Raw genomic sequence first — 25,193 nt, 5'->3', positions numbered from 1 at the left:
GTGATATGTGTAAAAAGAATGGAAATACTTTCTAGAGAGCTTGATGCTAACTGATTATTTTTAGTTACTAAGGGTTAGTATTCATTGGTTCTAGATTTAACTTCTCGTTACTAAGGACATGGAAGAAACCGTTGTTACTATTTGCGGTATATAGGGGGATATCAGAAGATGAGGGTTGATGGCTCGAGATGACTCATCGCATCGTCATCGTTCCAGCTGCGCGTCATGTGGCAGACTGCGGGAATACTTGGTCACAAAAATACATGTAGGTCGTATCATGAAAACGAAATAAATACATTTTTTCAATTAACTTACTTCCATGACAAACTGAATCATATATTTTATGTATTTGTAAATCGGATACACGTATCTCTCAATAAATCGAAGAAATTCATGTGAATTAATAATTTCTTTAACGTATAAAACCATCACGCTGTAACCATTCGTAAAATTTAATCGTTATATCATATATAGTTTTTGATCGTAACTTTACTTTCATTTAAAATTGATTTAATTTTGGATTTTATGAAAAAAAATGATACTAATAGGTTACTAATAGAATACATTGACAAAATAGAAGAATATTATGCACTTTATTTAGTTATCTCACATTGAAACCAAACTACATTTGAAATGAAGAAACATAAGGGAACACTTGCGAGAATATTTAAAAAAATGGATTGACACAAGTGCTTTATTGATAATCCGATGTTTCTTATTTCTAAAATTTAATACACATCACATATTATCTTCTTAGTGTAAAGTAACTCTTAGGAATATATACAAAAAGCCATTATAAGGGGTTCCCTATGTTATGTATACGGTGATACATCCAAAATGTGTAGAGACCGTTTAAGGTACAAAGAAACCTTAATTTCCTAGATACTTGTGAGATGGCTTATAAAATGTTTTTGTGTAATTTACAATAAACAGAGAACCAATGATACTGAATTGGTTTAATTAAATATAATATTACTTTCAAGCCAATTATGTAGGCGGGTAATGCTGTAGCATTTAATGTTTTTTTTTCTGTCGAAAAATGTATAGGACACATTTTTTTTCGTCATACATGATGCTTAAAAACATCATGGAGTCTGTATATTTGCTATCAATTAAATCAAATCGGCTTCTTGAATATGAATCAATATAAAAAAAAAGGAAAAGAAAAAGAAAAATAACGGAAGATTGGCGTTAAGTTCCGTTTAAAAATCCTTTCATCATTCAGTCAACTTTTTGTTTGTTGCTTTCTGGCGATTTATCCCCGTTCATAGGCGAATGGGAGGGACTGTGACTTTTGCTATGTTTGCTTCCTGATCGAGATCGGGACCTGTCGCCTCTCGATCGTTCGCGGCTGGATCTATCCCTATAAAATAATATAACAAAACAACGTGTAAACCGAGAGTTTATTTTTTAATTGAAACACAATATTTTTATTTCTTGCGCTACTACATCCAATTTAACTATTTGCACTTCTGTGTCGCATGTTATTAGTTCATTATGTTACAATAAAGACACGAAAGTGCAACATTCAATTAAGCGAGAAAGACTCACTTTGAGGGAGACTTGGCTTTTGATTTGGACTGCGACCTGGATTTTGACCTCTCAGCCTTGGACCTAGAACGAGATCTGGATTTGGACTTTGACTTAGATTTCGACTTTGAGCGGTCTCTTGATCTGTAAAATTATAGTTCAAATAAAGAAGAGAAAAACTTAATGAAATACAAAGAAACTCTTTCTCCAAGCTTGCGCATGATGATCGATGCGCTTTATATGTGAACAAGCATGAGAGCTCAAGGCATGTACCCAGCCCAAAGCACTGCCAATATCAGAATGGGAATATGAAGTTATCAACAAGTACGCAAGAAATGAAACAAACAAAGACAAATATATGAACGAATGACACGATATGATTTGATTTGATAAAACTTCCAATACAAAAGCTAGACGTCAAGAAGAAATTATCAATATGATACTCACTTTGACTTTGAACGTGAGCGACTACGTTCGGGGGACTTGGATTTGGATTTTGATTTAGATTTTGAGTGTGCTCTTGATTTAGAACGACTGCTTCGTCGGCTGCGACTACGAGAGCTCCTGCGGCTCCTGATTGATCAAAGAAATGAAATAAGTCCAATTAAGGACAATAACTTTTGATATACATATTTCAATATAAAGGAATTAAATAGCACTTCTAGAATAATTGCTTATATACTATGTATGTGTGTATATACATATATATATACACGTATAAAAAGAAAAAAATCTACTTATATCATATAGGACATAAGCAGATTCTGATGGGATAAACAAAATTATATAAATATATGTGTATATGATATAACTAAAATACTTGGGATTCTAATGCGATGATAAACAAATACGTAAGATGTAAGGGGTAATAAATAACATAAAAATAAGTAGGAGACTTGTATCGCCCCCGACAGTACCTTGATCGGGTTCGAGAACGACGATTATACCTTGAGCGGGAGCGGGATCGGCGACGAGATCGAGAGCGCGATCGTGATCTGGATCTCGAACTCGAAGATCTTGAACGACGACCGCGCCTCTTGTCTTCGATAAGCCTGATTCTACGTCCATTCAATTCTGTGTCATCTAGTTTATCTATAGCGTTTTTCAGGTCTGAATATGTAGCAAATTCTACAACTCTGTAATAAAAATAAACACTTTATCAATCATATTCAAGACTCAAAATACAAGTAACGATATAACGAGCGTAGGATTGATTTGCAAACATTACCCTTCATTTCTGCGTTGTTTGTGTGCATCTGCATAGGTCACTTCTCCAGCTTGTCGCATATAATCCTTCAAATCCTAAGCGTTACATAAAAAAATATAATCAATATATCGAAGTAATTCAAACAGCTGCAAAATTTACAAATAATAATTGCGATTAAACTTTACTAGAATGTGTTCCTAGGTTGATTTATCGCAAAGATTAAAATGTATCCTGTGCACTGTTACATTATAATCCTATTAGAGATCTTCCGTTTATAAAGGCAACCTAAATATAATCCTAAAGAAAAAAAACAATGTATCATGACCTATCATCTATCTGTATCTTCACATATGAATAATGTTGAAGATCACGTGCTCGAATTTAGTATCTGCATTTGATGCAACCTTTCTTTTTATGCAATTCAATGCTTTATACATTTTATTATTATCCATTTTCTAAATATCTCCACTTTGCAGAAAGAATTTCTTGATCTTTATAAGAAAAAACTTTTTTAATGCATTTAGATCACACACACACACGTGTATAATTTCATTGAAATTTCTGCAAAGTGGTTCACAGTTGATCATACATGATAATAAATTACAATAACCTTTCTATTTAGCGTTATGACAAACATGATGCAGAATCTCTAACTATTGCAAAAAAAAAAAAACCTGTGAAGTGTCTATAAAACAAAATTTAAGGATACAGCATCACTATTGTCTATTTAAGATATACTGCTTTGCAACAACATCACTGAAATACACAAAAAATGTGAAAATGAATTTTTAATATTGTTACAAAAAAATATTAAAAAAAAGGAAGAAGAAAAGACTGTAAACGAAGTCCACCGCACCAGTGATCGCTCCCAAGTCTATCTTATATCGCAAAATAAAGTAAAATCATCGTAACGGGAAGACGATTATAACACCGGATCTTGTTACATCGACGAACATCGGCCAAACGTAGACTCCGAAGTTCCAAATATCGTTCTTTTGAACAAGTCAAACTTCATTGATATTCCCTTGGTGAATGTTATATGGCAGCTTTTGTCCATAGAATGACTTCCCTCTTTTTTCAATTCGTAATTCCTGCAGTTCTTTCTTTGATATTCATAGAAAATATTAGTAGCATCTTCTCATCAGGTAACTCATCGATATCTGTGCTTGTTCATATGTGGGAACCAGGTACGGCTTAATGCTGTAGGTAACTCTTGTTCATGAACACCAGTAAAACTTTCGCTGTTTCTAACTTGGGGTCCTTGTGTATCCTTGGATCCACGGTAGCTTCTCTTTTTCAATGACATCATACCTCTTTGTGCAAATGGAAGACAGAGCAATGTAACGAGGGAGTATAGCCAATCCTTCCCCCATTTTGAGATTCGTCTATATTTTTCTTTCTGAAATTATCTTTGTTCTTATTTATATTTAAAAAACTTGAATTTCTGTCGTTAAATTGTCTTGCATAAAGAAAAGTTGATATTATTTCTAGATTTCAAGTAAAAACTTTTGAATAATCTTACACGACTGATTCAGAATGTAAAGGGTACAATTTGCGTATGACAACAGTATACGATTATCAGGAATATTCATATACATAATCAAGTATAAGAGAGAGAGAAAAAAAAAGGGGAAAAAAAAATAAAAATAAGAGAGAGATTAGTGAATGTAGTTAACACGTGTCTTATTCTATAACGAATGGATACCTAATTTCGAGCACAGTAATGTCATATCTATGTATAAGTCTCCTGTCTCCTGTCTCTTGCGTGTGCAGGGCTCCAAATTCCAAAAACTATCAATGGATACATCTATGTACATATGCATACATGTATATAATTTTATATATGCATATACATGATATATACCGATAGCGGTACTGAACTATGGTGCACAGTAAAAAAAGTTAATGAGACAATGTATATGAATAATAATCATTATCATGTGTGTAAGTGTATATAGATATAGTAGATATATATCTAAGAAGAGTACACTCGTTTAAGGTGACGCATTTACCTTGGGCCCAGGCACCACCTTGCTTACGGACAGAGAGAAAGGCCAGACGCAGGGCGCTTGGTCGGGTCGAACGGATCTGTGTGGCGCAGTCGCGGTTGGTTCGGGTTTCGGCCCGCATGTATGCCCTCTCATGGGTGGCTGCTGCCTGACTTACTAGATGGCTAGATTGGTGCCGTACCAGTAGCAGTAACAGTCGTAGAAGAGTAGTACCAGTGGTAATGGTGATGACGATGATGATGTTGGATGGGAGTAGTAGTAGTAGTAGTAGTAGTAGTAGTAGTAGTAGAAGTAGTAGTAGTAGTAGTAGTAGTAGTAGTAATGTTGGTGGTAGTGGTAGTAGTAGTAAGTAATAATGTCGGTTTTGTAATACAGGATAAAATCATGACTCGTTGGTGATAAAGGTGGTAATAAGTAAATACTGTAAAACAGTTATTTCCAATGTATAGAAAAAAGTAGGTCAAAGGTATGTTCGTGCTTGCAGACGGACGAACGGACGCTCCCCCAGTGGTTACGATGAAAGGATCGAAGTATGTAAGAGAATATATCACTGGGGCGTATCACTGGGTTTCACCACGTATCACTGTGCGCAAGTAGTAGTAGGTGGTAGATAGGTAGTAGGTGTACCCAGTGTCTCTCGCGGCTCTCTCTCTCACCCGGGACACACCTCAGAAACCAATCTGGTGTCACTTGACCTCAAGGCGGGCCCATTGTCATCTCTATCATCGCACATCATCAGTCTATTGGCCCTACCGGTCGCCCCTCCTCGGCGAAGAGGAAATGGCTCTTCGGAAAGAAGATCAATTTTATTGTTTTTCTCAACTGCTGGCCGAACGTAAATAAAATAATAAATTGAAAAAGTAACGTCCGAGAGTTATCAAAAACCGACCGACCGATCGAGAAATTTTTTTTCTTTTATTTATTTATTTTTTATTTTATTCATTTTATTCATTTATTTTTTTTCAGCGAAAGAGACAACCAATCATCCGGAAAGTGCAACGACAGACGTATATTTTATATAATGTAAATTGATCAAGTAAGACTTGGTCCATATATATATATTATATATATATAAATACGCAAAATGATTTGCGTTTTGCTGCTGCTCGTCTCCCAACATTTCTTTGAATAGAATTTTTCTTGATTTATAGTTTTGCAACATCTCGAATGCGTCCTGGTATTTCCCACATCGCTCGCACACTTTGCACACTGCCCTTGGCAACGTATATGAATCTTCTTCTCCGTATGGTTTTTCCTTAGCCTTGTTTCTTCGTGCGAAGAAAGCACAGAACGTCTACGATGCGTGAGTTATATTATCCTCTAGTAGTATTTCTTTATCTGTAAAATGTATATTTCTTCCATAGATCATCTCTATATAACGATATATTCCTCATCGTGAAAAATACTCTTCTTTTTCCTTTTCTTGCAGCTCCTCTTATATCTCTGTTTGATGTAACTTTTGTGTGTGTGTGTGTCTTTTTTTTATTTAAGTATCGGCCTCGTATCTTGCGTCGAAACGTTCATCCATATCTAAGAGATCTCATTTTGAATGCCACAGACTTACTTGATCAAAATGTACATCTTTGAATACGAGAGAGAGTTCTTTCATGTGTAATCGAACATAAAAGCGATAAAAGAAAAGCAAATATAAAATATTAATACTAATGCAGAAAGTAAGTTTGGTTCGACTCGGGATAGAAAATACAGAGCCTTGTGTTATGATATAATGAACACATCGGGTGCACTGCTCTATCTGGAACCTCGAGTAGCAATCAAACTCACGTTGAAGTATTTATAAGTATAAAAATTGTAAATATACAGCTTACCTGCCAACTGACACGACTTGACAGATTCTCCACGGTGAGGCGATACTCAGTGCGCGTTGGTGGTCCATATCTAAAAAAGGAAAATAAATTGGTATTATCTGCATGACTCTTTTAAAACAAGCAGGTTTGTCTTGGACCTGACTTTACATTAATATAGCGAAAAATTTAACGAAAAACGCAAGAATGACGAATAATGCAATATTACAATAAAAATTGAATAAATAAAGATGTATCTTTAGAGCGTAACATTGGATGTATGTACCTGGGCAATGATTGCTTGTAGCTAGATGCAGTCCTCGTGTTTCTGTTCACACTATCTCTGCAAAAAGGGATCTTATGTGAACAGAAATAACGGATCGATGGTAAAACCTTCAGCAAATAACTACAGATTTGCACTCATTGCTCAGGCACACAATCAATCACCTGTTCCAATCGAATCAAATCTACTCAAAATGCAGCAATAGCGTACCTGTCGTGCCGCATATCGTCTCGGCTGTAACAAACACAATACCACACATCTATTAGTCGCCAATTATATTCTTTCATCCGTCTCTGTCTTACGCACACTCTTCCCTATCTCGTTCGCTTCGCACAAGCATACCACATACATACATATTCATACAACATACCTCGCTCATTATTCATACAACAACACAACCATCTAACATTTCTTTTTATCAGCCTTTTCGTCCATCTATTGGTCTATAGTCGACGTGATCGTCCGTCGTCCGTCGGTTTGTCATCAGTTTCTATTTTTTCTTTAAATTAATTCATTCACTCTATCATTCTTACCCTCTCTTTCTCTCCCACGCTCTCTAATTCTCTTCTTTATCTACGAGCAATAAACATAATGTCTGGGAGGGTATCACTAGGCATTATGCTATATTACGTGTGCACACTAGCATCAAAGCGATTATTCGACGTACTCGGGAGAGCAGTCAAATCCAAGACAACCGATTTAAAAAAGTTGAAATTATCGACTAAACGAATTTTTTTCTTTTCTTTTTTTTTCTTTTCTGTTTTTTCTTTTCTTTTTTTTTTTTTTAAATAAGCACAAATGTAATTTTATGTAATAAACGCGCCTCTGTTTGTCACTATGCTCTCTAAATTAGAGCTTATCATATCCAAGGTTACGTTCTTCCCTGTACGGGCGATGTGCGAAATCGTTCGTATTGTTAGTCAGTGAAAAAGTAATATGAAGCTTTAGAGAAAAAAAGAAAAAGAAATACGAAGACAAAAAGAAAAAGACTTGTTATATACGTATATAAATATGTGTATATAAATATATACAAGGAAACAAACTGCAACGTATTCAAAAGCCAAGGCTTAAAGGCTTTCCGAGATTTCGCACATTTTGAGTTGACTGCCTGCAGGGGAGGAGGGGATTATGATCGCTCTGATAAAATAAAAAAAAGGATAGCGTGTCTTACGCAGATCGCCTCGAGTCCCCATAACCACCACGGGAGTCACCATAGCGCCACTGGTCACTACCCCTAGGTGTCCCCCGGGCCCTCTCTACAGTAATTCTGTAACAAGACACATTGGATATGCTTACTTGTCTCTCCAGGAGCGTGAGCGTCCGTAGCCACGGTCGCCTCGCCTCCCTGAAACACCCCGTGCTATCTCCACCGCCACTCTGAAACACACCCAACAAAACCCCGCCTAAGTCCTCAACTAATTCTTACTCTAAGGCTGCTTCCTTCCTTCCTTCTTTCCTTTTCTTTCCATTCCTCAGCCTTCTCTCGATATCCGTTCAATTATAATCCACCTTTCCCTTTTCTCTCTCTATCGTCCAGTCTCTGAGGCGCTGTCCCCTTTCACGCTTCTCTCCGTCCCCCTATAATCTAACTGCTTTTTCTTCTAATGCAACTTATGGCCGATCTAAGTTCTTCGTTTTTTAATCATAAGGCTTTCTCGTAATTAATCGTGATCCATCGTCCATAATGTTATGCTTAGTCCTTGAGATATTTTTGCTCTTTTTCTTTTTTTTCTTTCTTTTTTTCTTTTTTTTTTTTTTTTTTACACCATTGTTCAGGATCACAAAGAAATTATGAAAAAGCATATCTAACGTCTTAATCTATATTCGTCTGTTCTATAATATCATGCGATATGCATTACTCAAAGGCTGATGCATGTAGGAAGAACTTTGTAATCGGGGAATTGATGGAAGTTGTTCAAAATGGCGGCAAATCACATCGGCTTTTAAGATGCACTCTTATTATGGAATAAATCCAATTAATAAGTTGGAGGACAGACGCCGTTTACTGAAGACGTAAGCTTACAAGCAAAAAATCGTCCAATGAGACAAAACAATTACAATTATATGCCTGTATTTTGCATTGTGCAGAAGCAATAGCACATATTGTTTCTATATAAAATATTCTTTTAATTATTAATAAATCTTCTTAATTAATTCCATTTTAATCAATTTTAATGCCATTGCTTCTTAACATGAATTCATCTATTTTGATACTACAACATTAGCACAAGAATGTACAAATTTTATATGATCAAGTTCATATTTTATTACGTATCGAGTAACTTTTAATATACTATTGAAAATGTTTAATGATCAAAAGAAATTTACATATGTGTAATATTTTTTAAAAACTGTTAATGTTGTAGCTGTTTATATATATATATATTGTTTATATAAAAAATACATATATTACCAGAAATATAATAAGATGTAACTTGAATGACATCGATTATGATAAATTCAAGACGTGTAACAGTTAAAAAATTATTAAAGAGTATTCAAACTGCATTATTTATATAATTATTTGTCTTAAAAAATGTTCAAATATAGAAACTTCAACAATTATGTTAGAGAAAAGAATTATATTAAAAAATAATTCATTCGTGCAAATTATGTCACCTTCACCTCTAATTAATAATTAATTTAAATTTATCGTGCTTGCTTTTAAATACATTCATAAGAAGATGACTACTGATATGTCTATTACCTTTCTCCTAATAGCTCTTTTCCATTTAGTTCATATACAGCATCATCGGCATCCCTGTAGTCGTCAAATTCCTGTGAACAAGTTATATTTTTTGATAATAACTAATACAATATATCCTTTTGGCATTTCAAGATTGTACAGTTTTGTGAAATTATATATTTGTAATATAGTTTTTATTTGAAATTAAATGGAAATATTTACATTTGTAGTTTATAAATGTAATTCCATAACGTTCAAATTCAAATTCTAACTAATATTATGATACTTCAAATTCGATATTACTATTAAATAAATTTGTAAAAATTGAGTCTATTTTTAGTTTCTTCTTTCTATCCATAACTTACAAACTCTTTGCAGAATAATCGACGAAAAGTCTTCCACTCCACTAAACAGCCATAGTGTAGTGCTCGGGACTCAGGTCAGGTCTCATCAACTCAGACAACTGAGTTATATTTATAACTTAACACATTAAACTCTTTTTGGCCCAGGAAATTATACAAATAAAAAAAAAAAAGAAAAATAAAAAAATAACAAATAAATAAATAAATAAATATGCTTCAATACGAACAAGTTCCATTTATTTTCTATATATTGTCAAATGTAAAATGATATATTCGATATGAAATATAAAATATTAGAAAATAAAGATAAATGAAATAAAACAATGTAATTAAATATCGCATTCAAAAAAATATTGAATTTTAATAAAATTTTATTATTTGGACCAAATTGAGCAACAAAGTGTAAGAATTTCTATGTTTTACTTGATATTTGTACTTACAACAAAACCATAACCATTCTTGATAAGGACATCTCGGAAACGACCGTAGCCTCTGAAAAATCTCTCAAGGTCTCTTTCCCTGGTACCGTATGGAAGTCCCCCAACATAGACTCTTGTCCCTACCATACTGTAAAAAAAACAATTGTACCTCATTAGACTTACCACAAAGGCAAATCCATTCTTCATAGCGACCTCCTTGATTCTACCATATTTCCGGAAGAACTTCTCAAGGTCGCGCTCTCTCACCCGGTATGTTAATCCACCAACGAATACTCGGGTGCTCATTCTTAAAGGAAAATATAAAAACACCATACATAACAGGCTTCTTTAAAAACCTGCTATTTATTCATATGACAATACAAAGACTGTAAAAAATATCTTTTTCCTTGTCTCTTTTTTTTTTCAATTCTGACTGAAGTGCAAACTGTTATTTTCATATGATGCTTTTAAAAATTAAGCATCCCAATTTCTTTGTGCAGTATCCTACCTTAACGAATTTGTCGTACAGGTCTCTCACTTTACAAACATAGTCCCGTTTGCTTTACACAAGCACAAACTTGTTACACTAAAGAAGTACAGACACTACAGAAAAGTTATTCACAAAGCAGTTCATATACGATGATATAAATATATAAAATGATTGTATACCAGTTTGCAAATAAACATGTTATGTATGTGCTATTTTATCATATATATCGCATTCCCCATTACTCAGCATATTGATGAGCGAATATTGTTATTGAGTATAAAAGTGAATAATATCCAAGTACTTGAATGCTTGATCATTATTTACTTATACACTCTTGTTTGATATTGTTAAAATTTGTCGATGATAAAAGATTAGGCGGGAACGCAAGTACCGTTAATCAAGTTACGTACGTAGTAGTAGTACTTTCAACGTAACGGTACATATCTCGTTCTCTTTCTTCGATACTAGAATTATATATACACATATGTATCTATTTTAATATACAGATACGGACGATCACAAGTATGTGTACATACGTCATACTAGAATGGTTTACAAATAATCGAAGTCGGTTTAAAATCTCCAGAAGAAGTAAACAAAACATTAATTGCGTCTGAGTGTTCCTGTTGCAATCATGGCTATGAAAAAAGATCTACGATACTATTAACATAAAAAAAAAAAAAAGAGAAAGAAAGAAAGGAAAAGAAAAAAGAAAAAAATAAACTTTATCATACCATTACTTGGACATCGGATACGAAATAATTGACAAACTAAGCTTCAATGGCAACAAAAAAAAACAATATTTAAAAAATATTAACGATTAATATTCGGTAAAATATCGAACATGGCAATACAGAAGATGCAAGATCAGCAATAGCTATGTATATCGGCGAGCATAAGGTCGAAATAATTAGAACGAATTGTCTATTTTATTAATTTGTTACGTCCAATGTTTAAAAAGAAAAGAAAAATGTGTTAACTTACCTGAATATTAATGGAATGAACTATTATTCTCTAACACGGATCTCAAGCAAGTTTTACGATACAACGCCACTGAAATTACTGGAAGAAGTAATGATCGGCGTCTGAAGCAAGACGGTTCGTTGTAACAACGGAAACAAAACGGGGTTCGCATAACGGAAAACGAAGCTACACCCAGCCTATACCCTCGACGACAGACACTAACATCCGGTTAACGATATAATTAGCGCCACTTTTCTACCTTAATATTCAAATATAATAATAATTTAATAGAGAAATAAAAATGTATTTTATTAAATGCTTTCTATGAAATTGAATATTGTTCGTAAAAATATTATTAACTTGCTTTAATTAGAATTAATTCTCTATGTTAGTACTGCGTCATATGATCGAATATACTTCCTTCTTATCGTAAAATTACGAAATTTCTATTATTTGATACTTCTTTATTGATTTCTTTTTAGTTTGTTAATTATTATACTTTTATTATACAAAATATGAAGAAAACAAATCAATTATCTATTTCGTAAAATTACGGAAACGTATTCAATATTCAAGGATATACGTAGTACGAAACAAGCGCGAAATTTAATCTACAGAAAGTTTGGAATGAAACGGAAAATTATTTTAATGAAGGATTAATGAAAGAAAGAGAATATTGAAAAGAAATATTTTCAATATGTTTCAATTATGTAATCATTGAAAATCAGTAAAGCTTGTAACATCGATCAAAAAAAGGATGTTGAAATACGATAAAGTAGTTTAGCGATTGTGTATAAAAAAGATGGCCATAGAGGTCGGTAAGGTATACCACTGGTTTCTGGAAAGATCGATTCATTGTGAAGTTACAGTATATCTAATGAAGAAGCATTATATATCGTCGATTTCGTATACGATTATCGACTTTTATATGAAAGTATATGACAAATGATAAAAAATGTAACTTCGTTAAAGCCATCTCTCTCTCATTTTTACCAAATCTTTATTACAGCTTGTCCATGGTCAAGAATCACCGACATGTCGATTAAATTAGCGCCATCTACTGAAAACAAAAATGGTGGCTAACAATATGCCCTATCCCTGCCCTGGTTTTATGGCACGGCAAATGTCTGCGTTCTCTAGGCTTCTTTCTATTATGCATTTCCCTTCAACCGACATATCCAATTTCAATGTGAAGAAGGGGAATCATTACCTTGCTGTTGATTCTATATCACGTGTGAAATAAACGAAGCTCTTCTAACCAAACAGAAGGTGATCCAAAACTATCGAATATTTCGCAAAATTATAACCGCATCTATGCAATTCGTCATGTCATTCGCCTTATATAATGAAATTAGCGACACACGATCTCATGTGCGTAAATAATACGCCTTTAATATGTTCTGTCCATTACAGGAAATTACAAAAATACGTGTAACGTTGTGGCAATACAGTAAGGAGTAAACGCATAGTTGTTTCTCCTAAAGCAAAACGGAAAAAGAAATCTTATTTTGCTACATGAATCTACAAGCTACCTAAATATTTTTTATGGCTACCGAAAATGCTATGATGCAGAATCATCAATAGTACTTATATTATACACATTGAAATGCAAAATAACCACAGAGATTTGTATAGGGTTTGTACAGAAATGTATATATATATACAAATTAGATAAAATATTTGCATTATCTTGCTACCTGTTTTTTTCTTTATCTTACTCTTCAAGAAATTCACAAATAGAATTAGAGTTATATAGATGGATAATGACATTCTATATATTTATTTAACAAAGTAACTTTATTTTTAAATATATTCTTATATAGTTGTATTTTTATGAGAGAAATTTATGAAATATTAATATTTCATCATTTCTAACATATGTATTATTGTCGTAGAACGTTGGATTTTATACGGATTGGTAATGACAGATAGAACGGGTACAATGAGGCTAGAAGCTGAAATGGCTGCTCCATTGCATTTGCAAAGATTAGAACGTAGCTTGAACATTCAACCATTCTTAAGACAAATCGATGATCTATTTCAAGAGCATGCTAGGTATCGTTTTCTTTTTTTTGAGCTGGGTCTAATATAAGAACATTATATTCATTATTTTTCTATTTTATTGCAGTGAAGATGACAAGTCAATGTCTTCTGATTCCTCTGACGGATCTGATGCTTATCTTGATGATGTACTGACAAGGAAAGAAGGTATTTATAATTTAAAAAATTGATATTATATTCATTTATAGTTTAAATATTTGATATTGAGCTTAAAAACTATTTTTAGAAGAAAGAATCAATAAATTAAGACTGTATAATATGTCAAGCGTGGGTGAAGAAAGAAGATGGTTGCAAGACATATTGTTGAGCGATTCTGAAAGTTCAGCATCTGGTTCTGATACAGATGGTCCTGTTACGGAAGAAGATTTTCAGGAAATGCTTAAATTTCACATATTGCGTAAAAAATATCAAGGACGTTTTTATCAGAAACCTGAAGTAAGATTTAAAATAAGTAATGTAATAATACGTATATTGAATGACAATAGTAAAGTAATATCCTTTCTTTCAGAATATACAATATCAATATTATAGTGCTGGCTTATTATCCAGTTATGATAGATTTTTAGAACATCAAAAATTAATAGTTGGCAACAAAAAAAAGAAAGATAAGAAACCGGAGAAAAAAGTCATGAAAATTAAGAAAGAAAAAATTCCTCGCCATAGACCATCCGAAGATTATCATGTATGTATAACTTGATATTTCTTTTCCCGATGTTCATTAAACTATCTATCGTATAATCATTCATAAATTATTTAGGAAGGTGATTATTTGGATGAAGAATGGGATCGTACAATACCTAAAGAGGAAGAATTAGATGAAGCAGAGTTGGAAGCAATAATGCGACATCAGCCTCGTCCGCGAGGTCGCAAAAAACATAATAATAAAAGTCCTGAGGTAATGGCGATTAGAAGAAGAAAAATATGGGTTATGATGTCTAAAAAGGAACTTGGAAAGGTGCAAAGAGCGAAAACGAATAATCATAAGGAAATGTTAATAAGTTGTAAAAAAGTAGCTCAACATTGTATGAAATATTGGAGACAAAAAGCAATGCAGGTAAAATATAATTTATTTTATCATTACATTGTTATTTTCATATCGTTATGTATATGTAAAATCATTTTACAGTCACAAAAAAATATGAAAGAAACCATTTGGAGAGCAAAAAGATTGACGAGGGAAATGCAATCTTATTGGAAAAGATATGATCGCGTTGAACGAGAAACTAGGAGAAGATTAGAAAAAGAAGCCGAAGAACAACGTAAAATGGACGTCGAACTTATAGAGGTGATGTAAAAATCTTATTGATTTATCTGCTTTTATAATATGAAATGATTTATAATATTTATTTTATAACAGGCTAAGCGTCAACAAAGGAAATTAAATTTTCTTATTACTCAAACTGAATTATATGCCCACTTTATGTCCCGAAAATTAGGAAAAGCTTCTCCAGAAGAACAACTTAGAATTTTAAATCAATTGGACGAAGAGAAAAATCCTAGATTAATAGGAATAGATGACTATGATAGGTACACATCATTTAATAATCGCTTTAGAATAGAAATATTCGATCTATTAATTTTCTCTGAATTAAAAATTATAGCGAAGTTATGAAACAGAAAGCAAAGAAAAATGCTACTGAGGCATTTGATAATGAAAAAGCAAGAACAAAACAATTTGATACAGCAGCTGCATCCCAAGAATTACGTCTTAGTGATACACCTGAAAATTTAGAACATCCTCAACCTACTATTTTTAAAGGAAATCTTAAGGGTTATCAATTGAAAGGAATGAATTGGTTAGCCAATTTATATGATCAGGTCTGTTTCACGTTAAGTTAGAATATTGCTAAAATATTCTTCAAATTCTTGATGCGTGTATATCTTAAAAATTTGTAATTAAATCATTATTACAAAATCAAATTTCTTTTTGTAGGGAATCAGTGGAATTTTAGCTGATGAAATGGGCTTGGGCAAAACTGTTCAATCTATAGCTTTTTTGTGTCACGTAGCCGAGAGATATTGTGAGTCTATTTAAAATAAAACTTAAGAGTTTTATTTTTCTCTGATATGTAAATAAATTGAAAATAACAATTTACAGCTGTATGGGGTCCATTTTTGATTATTTCACCGGCTTCTACTTTGCATAATTGGCAACAAGAGATGGCAAGATTCGTACCAGTTTTTAAAGTTGTACCATATTGGGGAAATCCACAAGAACGAAAAATTTTAAGACAATTTTGGGACACTAAAGATTTACATACAAAAGAAGCATCGTTTCATGTAGTAATAACAAGTTATCAATTAGTTATTACCGACTATAAATATTTTAATAGAATAAAGTGGCAGTATATGATTTTAGACGAAGCACAAGCAATAAAAAGCACTAGCAGGTATGTTATAGTGAGTTGGAGAGGTTTGAAAAAGTATAAGAATAATGAAAAAACTTCATTTTATTTATTACATTCTATGTATTTTCTTTGCAGTATGAGATGGAAATTATTGCTTGGATTTAGTTGTCGTAATAGGTTACTGTTAAGTGGTACACCTATACAAAATAGTATGGCTGAATTATGGGCTTTACTACATTTTATAATGCCAACATTATTTGATTCTCATGATGAATTTAACGAGTGGTTTTCTAAAGATATTGAAAGTCATGCTGAAAATAAAACTGGAATTGATGAAAGTAAGTCGTTACTTTGATCCAAAATTGCTTTTAATGATTGAAATTTTTAATTGACGTCGCATGATCTTATGAATATTTTCTTAATCAGAGCATTTATCGAGATTACACATGATCTTAAAGCCCTTTATGTTACGAAGAATTAAAAAGGATGTTGAAAATGAATTGTCTGATAAAATCGAAGTAATGGTATATTGCCCGCTTACAACTCGTCAAAAATTACTTTATTCAGGTGTGTTAATTTGTTATATTGTTTTGTGTGAATACATTTTATACTGGTATATTATTCTTGTTGCATACAGCACTGAAGAAAAAGATTCGTATCGAGGACTTACTTCATTACACAGTTGGTGGTGGTGATACAACTCCGAACGATAAAAATTTTACTTCCAATTTAATGAATCTAGTCATGCAGTTCCGTAAGGTAGATATACTAATCAACACTTCATGATGAAGTATATATTATGAAACCTAAACTAAAATCTTATTAAAATATGTTTCACAGGTCTGTAATCATCCCGAACTTTTTGAGCGTAGAGATGCTAAATCTCCGTTTTTTATGTGTACACAATCTTTTGAAATGCCAGCATTATTATATATAGAGGGACTTTTGCATCTTGCTTTACCATCCAAAGATCATTTATTGTACAATAAATTGTTTATATTTGCTACCGAATATATTCACAAAGCACTTCATGGCGAAAGTCAAAGCAATTTACATGGAAATATTTTTTCATTCAGCAGATTTATTGATATATCTCCAATGGAATTAAATAAAATATTTATAACTGGTATTTTATTTAGGTATGTAATTTTCCAATTAAATCAATGAACGTTTCAGATAAATAGATTGGTAAAAAATAGATCGATTACTTTATTACATCATATTCGTAAATAGATTATGTCTTACAACGATTATGGAAAGAAAGATGAGAATGATACGTTATTGGGATGATTGGTATATAGATGATAGACCAGCGATACCTAAAGATCAAATGTTGTTGCTACCTAGAAAAATAGAGGCATCATCACAGACAATAAGTGATATTATTTTTACGGAAAAAATACTTGAAGGAGAAGGTTTATACACACATACTACACATACTATCCATTCAATGCCAGAAACAGTTGCTCATAGAATACTGCGTAGTAGTAAAAAAACTGCTATTCAAATATTAAAAGCAAGTATATTTAAATATTAACTGGTTTAACGATGATTAAACTAAAAAATGTATATTGTAATTCTATCACTGTTATTTGGTCATAGAAGGGAGTGTCTTCTACAAAAGCAGAACAAGGCGAAGAGACAAAATTAACATTGTTACCTGAACATCCTCATCTCCCACGCCCTTTAATTTTTAGATATTGTCAGCAAACAACTATCCCTGCTTTTGTCTGTGACAATTATCCCAAGGTCAGATATATATTTACATTGACGTATTTAATCAATCTATATTGATTACGAAATATCTTATTCTCGTTTTATCTTGCATTATAGGTTCAAGCGAATCCTCGTAAGTTATACGTTAGCAATAGTTCTGCTGCATGTGCATGGAAAAGGCACGAAGATTGTGGTGGACCATTTGGCCAGACTTTACTTTGGTTTGGTTACGAAAGGGCAATTTCTCTTTCTGAATCACAAGATAATTCAAATATGCGTGTAAGACATAGAACATCTACATTCTCGTATGAGCCACTTGGTGGATTATCTGCATGTAATCCAATAAATGGATGGTCTAATATTATTGTGCCAGGCATGTATATATATTAAAGATATTCGTTTATATGTAAGTAATGGTAAATTACATATATAAACTTTAATATAAACATTCTCACATAATATATAATATGTTCTAGACAAACAAACCTTAGTAACGGACGCAGGAAAACTTTCTGTTCTTGATAGCCTTCTTCGACGTTTAAAAGAACAAGGTCATCGCGTTCTTATATATTCTCAAATGACAAAAATGATTGATCTACTAGAGGTAACATGAAAATTCAATTTTTCTTTTCTTTAATTAATCTAATTAATAATAAACTCGTGAATTTAATTTCGTAGGAGTACATGTATCATAGGAAGCATACGTTCATGCGATTGGATGGTTCTTCCAAAATTTCCGATCGTCGCGATATGGTTGCGGATTTTCAAAAGAGGTAAACAGAAAATGGATTTTATAATAATAACAAATATTTCTAGTCTAAAGCAAAAGAGATATCTTACGTTTGTTTTTTTCAGAGCAGACATATTTGTTTTTCTCTTGAGCACCAGAGCTGGTGGTCTTGGAATTAATCTAACTGCTGCGGATACGGTACGTGATTACCAATTAAAAAACATTTTCTCCCATGTTTTTTAAAAATGTTCTATTAATAAGTAAAATAATGTTTTAGGTAATATTTTACGATAGTGATTGGAATCCAACAGTGGATCAACAAGCCATGGATCGTGCTCACAGATTGGGACAAACTAAACAAGTTACTGTTTATCGACTAATTTGTAAAGGAACTATCGAAGAAAGAATATTACAACGGGCGCGTGAAAAGAGCGAGGTTTGTTCGACGGATTAATCGATTTACACTGTGCTATTTCTACGTATATACATATATATCTATATATATATTTTTTCTAACATACATTTTTTTACAGATACAACGTATGGTAATAAGCGGAGGGAACTTCAAGCCGGATACTCTCAAGCCAAAGGAGGTAGTTTCACTTTTACTGGATGATGAGGAGATTGAAGCGAAATGTAAGTATAATTATAAATTGAAAGAATATTCTTTAACACTCATTATCATTGTGTCTTTCCGTTTATCGTTATATAAATATATATATATATATATATATATATATATATATATATATATATATATATGTATAGAATAGAAATATATTATACATTATACACATATCGTGGATCGTTGAACGAGAAATGATGAACGAATAAATTGGGTGGAAGGGTATGCACGATACTATTATGCTCGTTAGGTTATGCTAATGCCTTAATAACGAATAATAATAAGAGGAGTAACGGAATGTGGTACATATCTACGTATAAGTTTGTGTCCGTATATTTTAGATAGCCAACGAAGCGAGGAGAGAAAGCCGCACGTGGACGAGACTCGCCTTGAGTCGAACCTGCACCACAAGGAGAGGGACAGGAAGAGGAAGTTAACCGCGTTTCCGGTCAAGGTGAGACAGACACCCTTACATTATTATCACCCGCACTTCTTTCCATTATATTTTCTTTCTCTTTTATCGCTTATACATATACCTTTTCCTTCCTTTTTCTTTTCTACAAAACAATTACGTGCTATCTTTACTACGTCCTTATTCTAATGATTTTTTTTGTCAAAGTCATTGATTTCGCATGATGATTCGAAGAGACTATGTTTGATGGATACTAATGGTGATAAAGTCACTGATAATTCCCAAGTTAATTCGAATGACAATAAACAAGTAATAAATTCGATACAAACGCATCATCAGAACAATCATCAAGTCGACATTCCTGAAGAACATAGCGTTCCTGCTAGTCCTATCAAATCAGAGGTTCGTATAATTACATTGATTTACGATAAATACCTACTTCTCATTATATAAGGAATAAATTTGCAATGACAGGACGAAACGAGCAATGAAGGATTAGTCGTCGACGTGGACGGTCCTGTGATAGGATCGAACGTTGATTCCAGACAATCTTGCGTTAATCAATTTGGAGAATCGACAAAATCTGCACACCTTGGTCACAATTTTGTAATGACTGGAAACGTTAGCGGACGAATACGACCAAGTGTTCGTGGTACTAGTAAAAGAGGAAGACCACGGGGTTCTCGAAGAGGTGGACCAGTCGGTGGAAAGGGTAGAGGCCTTTTCCTGTTCCACTCTTCGTCGAAAGGTACAGCCACTTCGTCTCAATCATCTTCGACGACAGCCAGCAGTGTATCTTCTCAGGGTGATCAATCTTTGCAACATGGTAAGATTTTATTCTTATTAAAAGAGATATTATTTAATCGTTTACAAATTTTCTCATTGATGATTAATATATCCTTTGGATCGTAAAATGATAATTTAGGAAAGAACGAACGGACTCGTAATCAGAATCATATAAATTTACACAATTTAACATGCTTGATGAAATCATAGTTTCGTGAAAATGCCTTTTCGTGACGCACCCTCGTTTTAATGTAGGTTTAATCCCTGGCTGACTCTTTTATACTTTATCAGTCCCTTTGCTTAAGTCCCCTTTTTTCTCTCTCTGTCTGTCTCTCTCTTTCTCTTTCTTTCTCTTTCTCTCTTTCTCTCTCTCTCTCTCATCTCTCTCATCTCTCTCATCTCTCTCATCTCTCTCATCTCTCTCATCTCTCTTTCTTTCTCTTGTCCTTTATTTCCACACTTGGTCAGGTTCTCGTGGGATTTTGCAGTGCACAGACGAAATACGCCCATGGGCCCATATTCGCATATATCCCTTCGATAGAATTGTGGATCAACGAAATTCCCTCGCGAGCACATGTGCGCACAAGTGCCGAGGGGAACGTTTAGAGTTTAGCGGTAGGGCAAAATCCGAAAGTACCCTCTCGAAGTCGGTCCATTTTCCTCTTACCCCTATGGAGAAAGTGTCATGACTCATTCCTACGATCGTATTTTTCCTGCTCCATTTAAATAGTTCGCTTGGTCCATATCTTTACAATAAAGAGAAATAGATAAACTTTCGAAAATCAATTTTAAAGAGTCAAATAACGAGTGAATAATAAGGATTAGAAAAACAAAAACAAAACAAAATAAACTAAAGAGAAGCTTTAAAGGAATTAAAAAAAAAAAAAAAGTAAAAATTATGACAAGTTTTCAAATGGAAAAGATCAATGCATTTCGCGAGAGGAATCGAATGATGATGATGATGATGTCGTGGTACATGTTGATGCACTCGAGATCAACGCAATCTTATTTGTCAGCAGACTTTGTTCTCGGTGCATCGTGTTATGAGCGGCTGACTCGAAGGAGGAACAAGACGGGTAAATGATCTCACGTAACGACACGTGGACCGAAGTTGATTCGGTATGTTGCGCGTATGCTCGTGCTACATACACGAAAAGGAAAGGGGTCGGTTTCTCACTTGTCGTTGACTGGAAGGCGAACGGACAATAGCAGGTGCGGAGCGAAGGCGACAGCTGTGATCGATGCTCTTCTTAGGTTTTCGGAACTTGCTTATATCTTTCCCAATTTCTCTCTCTCTCTCTCTCTCTCTCTTTCTCTGTCTTTCTCTCTTTCTATCTCTATCTCTATCTTTATCTCTATCGCTATCTCTATCTCTATCTCTATCTCTATCTCTCTCTATCTATCTTTCTGTCTCTCTCTTTCTGTCTTTCTCTTTCTCTCTATTTCTCTCTATCTTTATCAATGTTTTCTTTTATTTATCTGATTATATTTAGCTTTTTAAAATCCTTTTTTAAATTTGATCAGTCATTTAAATTACTTCTGATTGACCGTCATTAAGCAATTATGAAATAAGTATTTTAATATTAATTTTTATACTGCAAGAGATACAAGTTCTAAAAGAAGCCGAATCAACGATTGAGACACGTTCATAGTTCAAATACCTACCACGAACGTCCTTATCGTGACCGCTTCATTTACGTAATCCTTCATATTGAAATGTATTGTCGTGATGCAAATAAATGTGAAAAAGCTATTGGATTTGCGAATTATTCCGTCGCGTTTTGTCGCCAACTCGTACCATACCGTATCGTACCGTACCGTGCCATATCGTACCGCATCGTATCATCGTACATTCCGATTTTATTATTTTTCTATACCGGGCGATGAAGTAAACATATGTAAGTATGAATGTTCGAAGAAAAAGATTTTAGAATGATTTGGATTTGAAACGAAACAAAACAAAACAAAACAAAAATTCTTGCAAAAGTATAAACGATACAAGATGATAAAGAGAAGAACTAATCCGGTAAGTAACTAATTAGTCGCTAAATTTTATTGAACGTTCTTGGACGATATCTGTTTCTTTTTTTTTTTCTTATTTTATTTATCTTTCTTTGTATCGGTACGGGAAGACCAGGAGAGTTCGATATAAGCACGTGTGGGCGAAATTCTCGCGTAGCGAGATAGAGAACGAAGGACACAAAGAAGCTGCCGGTGGATTCGACATAGCTGAAAGCGAATGGAACGCGAGGATTCGCGGAATGCCGCCGGTCCGGCTGACTCAACCCTTCCTTATCCTATCCTTCCAGTATTATCCCATGGAATCTTAACTGCGTTCAATCATTGATCAAGCTCCTTTCCCACCTTTTTTCTCATTCTCTTTGTCTAGCCCGATAATAGCTACTTCGTTGTTAATTTTTCACAATTACAAACGTTGGCAAAACAAATATCGCATATTTTCTTTCTTCCCTTTTTCTTTTTTTTTCTCTCTCTATCTCTGTCTCTCTGTCTGTCTGTCTGTCTCTCTCTCTCTCTCTCTCAGTTAATAAATCGTTCCATTAAATCGATTTAATGTAATCAGAACAAGGAGTAACATCGATCCGTGCTTTCATCGAAAATTCACGAATTCGCATTTTTCCTCTCTTTCCCATCGTCGAGTGTCCACTTTAGTGTCCTCCATGTCGAGGAGAACAATTTGAATTGGATTGGATTGGGACGTGCCATGGAATGCGTAAGGATTTGGATGGGAATAAGGAAGAAAGGACTATATAGAATGGAAAGTAGGGGAGGAGAAGGCAGCCGAGACACGTTCCTCCTATGTCCTCGTGCGGCTACTGACCTTCGACCCTGTCGCTCCACCCGCCTTCCCCTATCTTCGCTATATTTCTCAATCTTTTCTTTTTATTCCAGACTATATCTTGTCCCTCCGGATCTTACGAATGCTGAGAAAAGATGCCTTGGCACGAACCGAATGGTTCTACAATATTTCTTTTCGATGAATAAATCGATCTGTAGTCTGATATTTTAAAGGGGCTACCGTCGAGAAAACTGACGTTGCAATCTTCAAAATTATCATAATACAATCTCGATAGTGTTTAGTAGATTTACATAAACCTATTTACTTATCTTTTACCAAGTGATCAATATTTTTGGGTGATATTATTAAAACACGAAATATCTCGTGATACGTCATAAATATTTGCGAATCGGTTGCTGTTATAGGTTCTCAAGGATGTACAGGATCAACCGACGGTGATGGTCCCAGCACTGTAGGGCCTTTAGGTCCAGTCGGTTCTTTGGGTCCTCTACCAGGTAGAGGCGGAACCGCAGCAATTCGTCGTGGTCCAGGTCGACCTAGATTGAGACCAAGTGGCCCAGGACATCAAGGTTATCGTATACCTAGTGGGCATCATCATGGAAAAAAAGTGCAACGTCCTCTCCCCGTTCCACTACGATCTCATCAAACGATCTCGAGTGTAACTCAACATAAATCATTGCAAAGAGTCGTTGGTTCGTCTGTACATTCGCCAACATCAATGTCAGCACCGAGTACAACTGCGTGTTTTTCATCCACGTCCGATGATCCGCGTCCTTTTGGATTTTATACGCAGCAACAACAACAGCAACAGCAACAGCAACAACAGCAACAGCAACAGAAACAACGTGAACAGACACCTGCACGAAGATTGTCCTCTTAATTATTAGTGAGATCGGTGTGTAATCTTCGTTGAATGTGGCTATTAAACATGACAAAGCCTGGAGTTAAAAGATCGATCAATCGATTGGTTACACAGGGATAGAATTCTTGCCAAATTTCTAAGTTCTCGTATTGTACAAATTAGTACGAGGTTATTCGGCAGTACGTCTACTTTAATGTAACCGAAGTTATAAGTTTCTGTACGTGTATTTAGAGTACAGTGTACAAGGAACACGATACTTTATTGATTAAGAAGAAAAAAGTGATAGTCGTGAGCGAAATGTTGATCGTTATAATCGAGTAACGACGAGGAAGAGTCCAATTTTTTTTTGTTCATTCCCTTCCATTCGCTCACGACTCGTCGATCCGGACTCGTTAGTATCGTTTTAGCAATATTCCGTCGCTGGTCTCGGTTGGCCGATATTTTTTACGCGTGTTATGCGAGAAACTACTGCGCAAATTCGACTTTGTAAAAGAAAGGTATTTATATTAGCAATAAACGAAACAGCCTTCGCGCGCACGCGCGATTGTGTACATCGTACATCGTATTTTATCTGTTGACGTTTCAATTTCTGCGTCCTTTCTCGTGCATTCTGCGTATACATTTGTTCGAGAATTTATTGGGTATAAAACTGAATAAACAACTACGCAGATTATTTCGCATCAGTCGATAATTCATTGTCTATTTATTGCAGGGATAAATTGATCCAGGTTAGTAGGGATCGCAAATGCATTCGCGAAGCATCGCTTCGAGTATTCTCTTTTATCGATAGTAGTAATAGTCAATAGACTGTCGGACGATAGATTTCACATGTCGCAATAAGTACATATATCGCTAATACATTATATTTTCTACGAAACAAAACGTAATAACCTTCTTTCACTTTAAATCGCTTTCTAAGCAACGATAATAACGAATATCAATGTAGAACACATAGTACAGCAATCGTTATAGTTACAAATCAGTATGTCGTTAAATTATTAGCTTCTTGTATTTCACGACTCGATCATCTTTCACCGATAATTTTCTACAATCAATAGACGAAGATTCGAACGATTTCGATACG

General features: G+C 34.0%; 2 protein-coding genes across 25 annotated transcripts; one reads left to right on the top strand and one right to left on the bottom strand.

Moving 5' to 3' along the window:
* Positions 1-574: 574 nt before the first annotated feature.
* On the bottom strand, positions 575-11,940 carry LOC127062634 (serine-arginine protein 55). Of its 19 annotated transcripts, none has more exons than XM_050991207.1 (12): positions 11,773-11,940; positions 10,320-10,446; positions 9,539-9,609; positions 8,128-8,208; positions 7,042-7,065; positions 6,835-6,891; positions 6,573-6,642; positions 2,759-2,832; positions 2,448-2,666; positions 1,978-2,103; positions 1,552-1,674; positions 575-1,363 (listed from the first exon to the last, which is right to left on the bottom strand). In XM_050991207.1, the coding sequence occupies exons 2-12, from the start codon at positions 10,443-10,445 to the stop codon at positions 1,222-1,224; spliced, it is 1,113 nt and encodes a 370-aa protein (XP_050847164.1). In that variant the 5' UTR covers position 10,446; positions 11,773-11,940; the 3' UTR covers positions 575-1,221. The 19 variants fall into 19 exon arrangements, with proteins under 19 accessions (XP_050847164.1, XP_050847160.1, XP_050847172.1 ...); XM_050991203.1 differs by lacking the exon at positions 8,128-8,208 and adding an exon at positions 8,003-8,098; XM_050991215.1 differs by lacking the exon at positions 8,128-8,208 and adding an exon at positions 8,003-8,098 and having other exon boundaries at positions 1,552-1,614.
* Positions 11,941-12,551: 611 nt separating this feature from the next.
* On the top strand, positions 12,552-24,800 carry LOC127062632 (chromatin-remodeling ATPase INO80). 6 transcript variants are annotated; one of them, XM_050991199.1, is made up of 29 exons: positions 12,552-12,685; positions 12,761-13,020; positions 13,165-13,387; positions 13,647-13,806; positions 13,880-13,959; positions 14,039-14,247; positions 14,321-14,494; positions 14,570-14,866; positions 14,939-15,097; positions 15,170-15,339; positions 15,414-15,630; positions 15,746-15,833; positions 15,911-16,202; positions 16,296-16,498; positions 16,587-16,727; positions 16,798-16,919; positions 17,001-17,299; positions 17,394-17,676; positions 17,763-17,909; positions 17,994-18,249; positions 18,353-18,480; positions 18,555-18,649; positions 18,732-18,804; positions 18,884-19,042; positions 19,140-19,242; positions 19,573-19,685; positions 19,851-20,045; positions 20,118-20,469; positions 21,449-22,182. In XM_050991199.1, exons 4-29 carry the CDS (start codon positions 13,673-13,675, stop codon positions 21,511-21,513), a joined length of 4,554 nt encoding a protein of 1,517 aa, XP_050847156.1. In that variant the 5' UTR covers positions 12,552-12,685; positions 12,761-13,020; positions 13,165-13,387; positions 13,647-13,672; the 3' UTR covers positions 21,514-22,182. The 6 variants fall into 6 exon arrangements, with proteins under 6 accessions (XP_050847156.1, XP_050847155.1, XP_050847153.1 ...); XM_050991198.1 differs by having other exon boundaries at positions 21,446-22,182; XM_050991196.1 differs by lacking the exon at positions 21,449-22,182 and adding an exon at positions 23,652-24,800 and having other exon boundaries at positions 12,553-12,685; positions 17,766-17,909.
* Positions 24,801-25,193: the final 393 nt, after the last annotated feature.

The sequence above is a fragment of the Vespula vulgaris genome, chromosome 3, assembly GCF_905475345.1.
Source record: "Vespula vulgaris chromosome 3, iyVesVulg1.1, whole genome shotgun sequence".
Classification (NCBI taxonomy): Eukaryota; Metazoa; Arthropoda; class Insecta; order Hymenoptera; family Vespidae; genus Vespula; species Vespula vulgaris.
The sequence above is the reverse complement of the archived record's forward strand: the minus strand, read 5'-3'. Positions and strand labels throughout refer to the sequence as shown.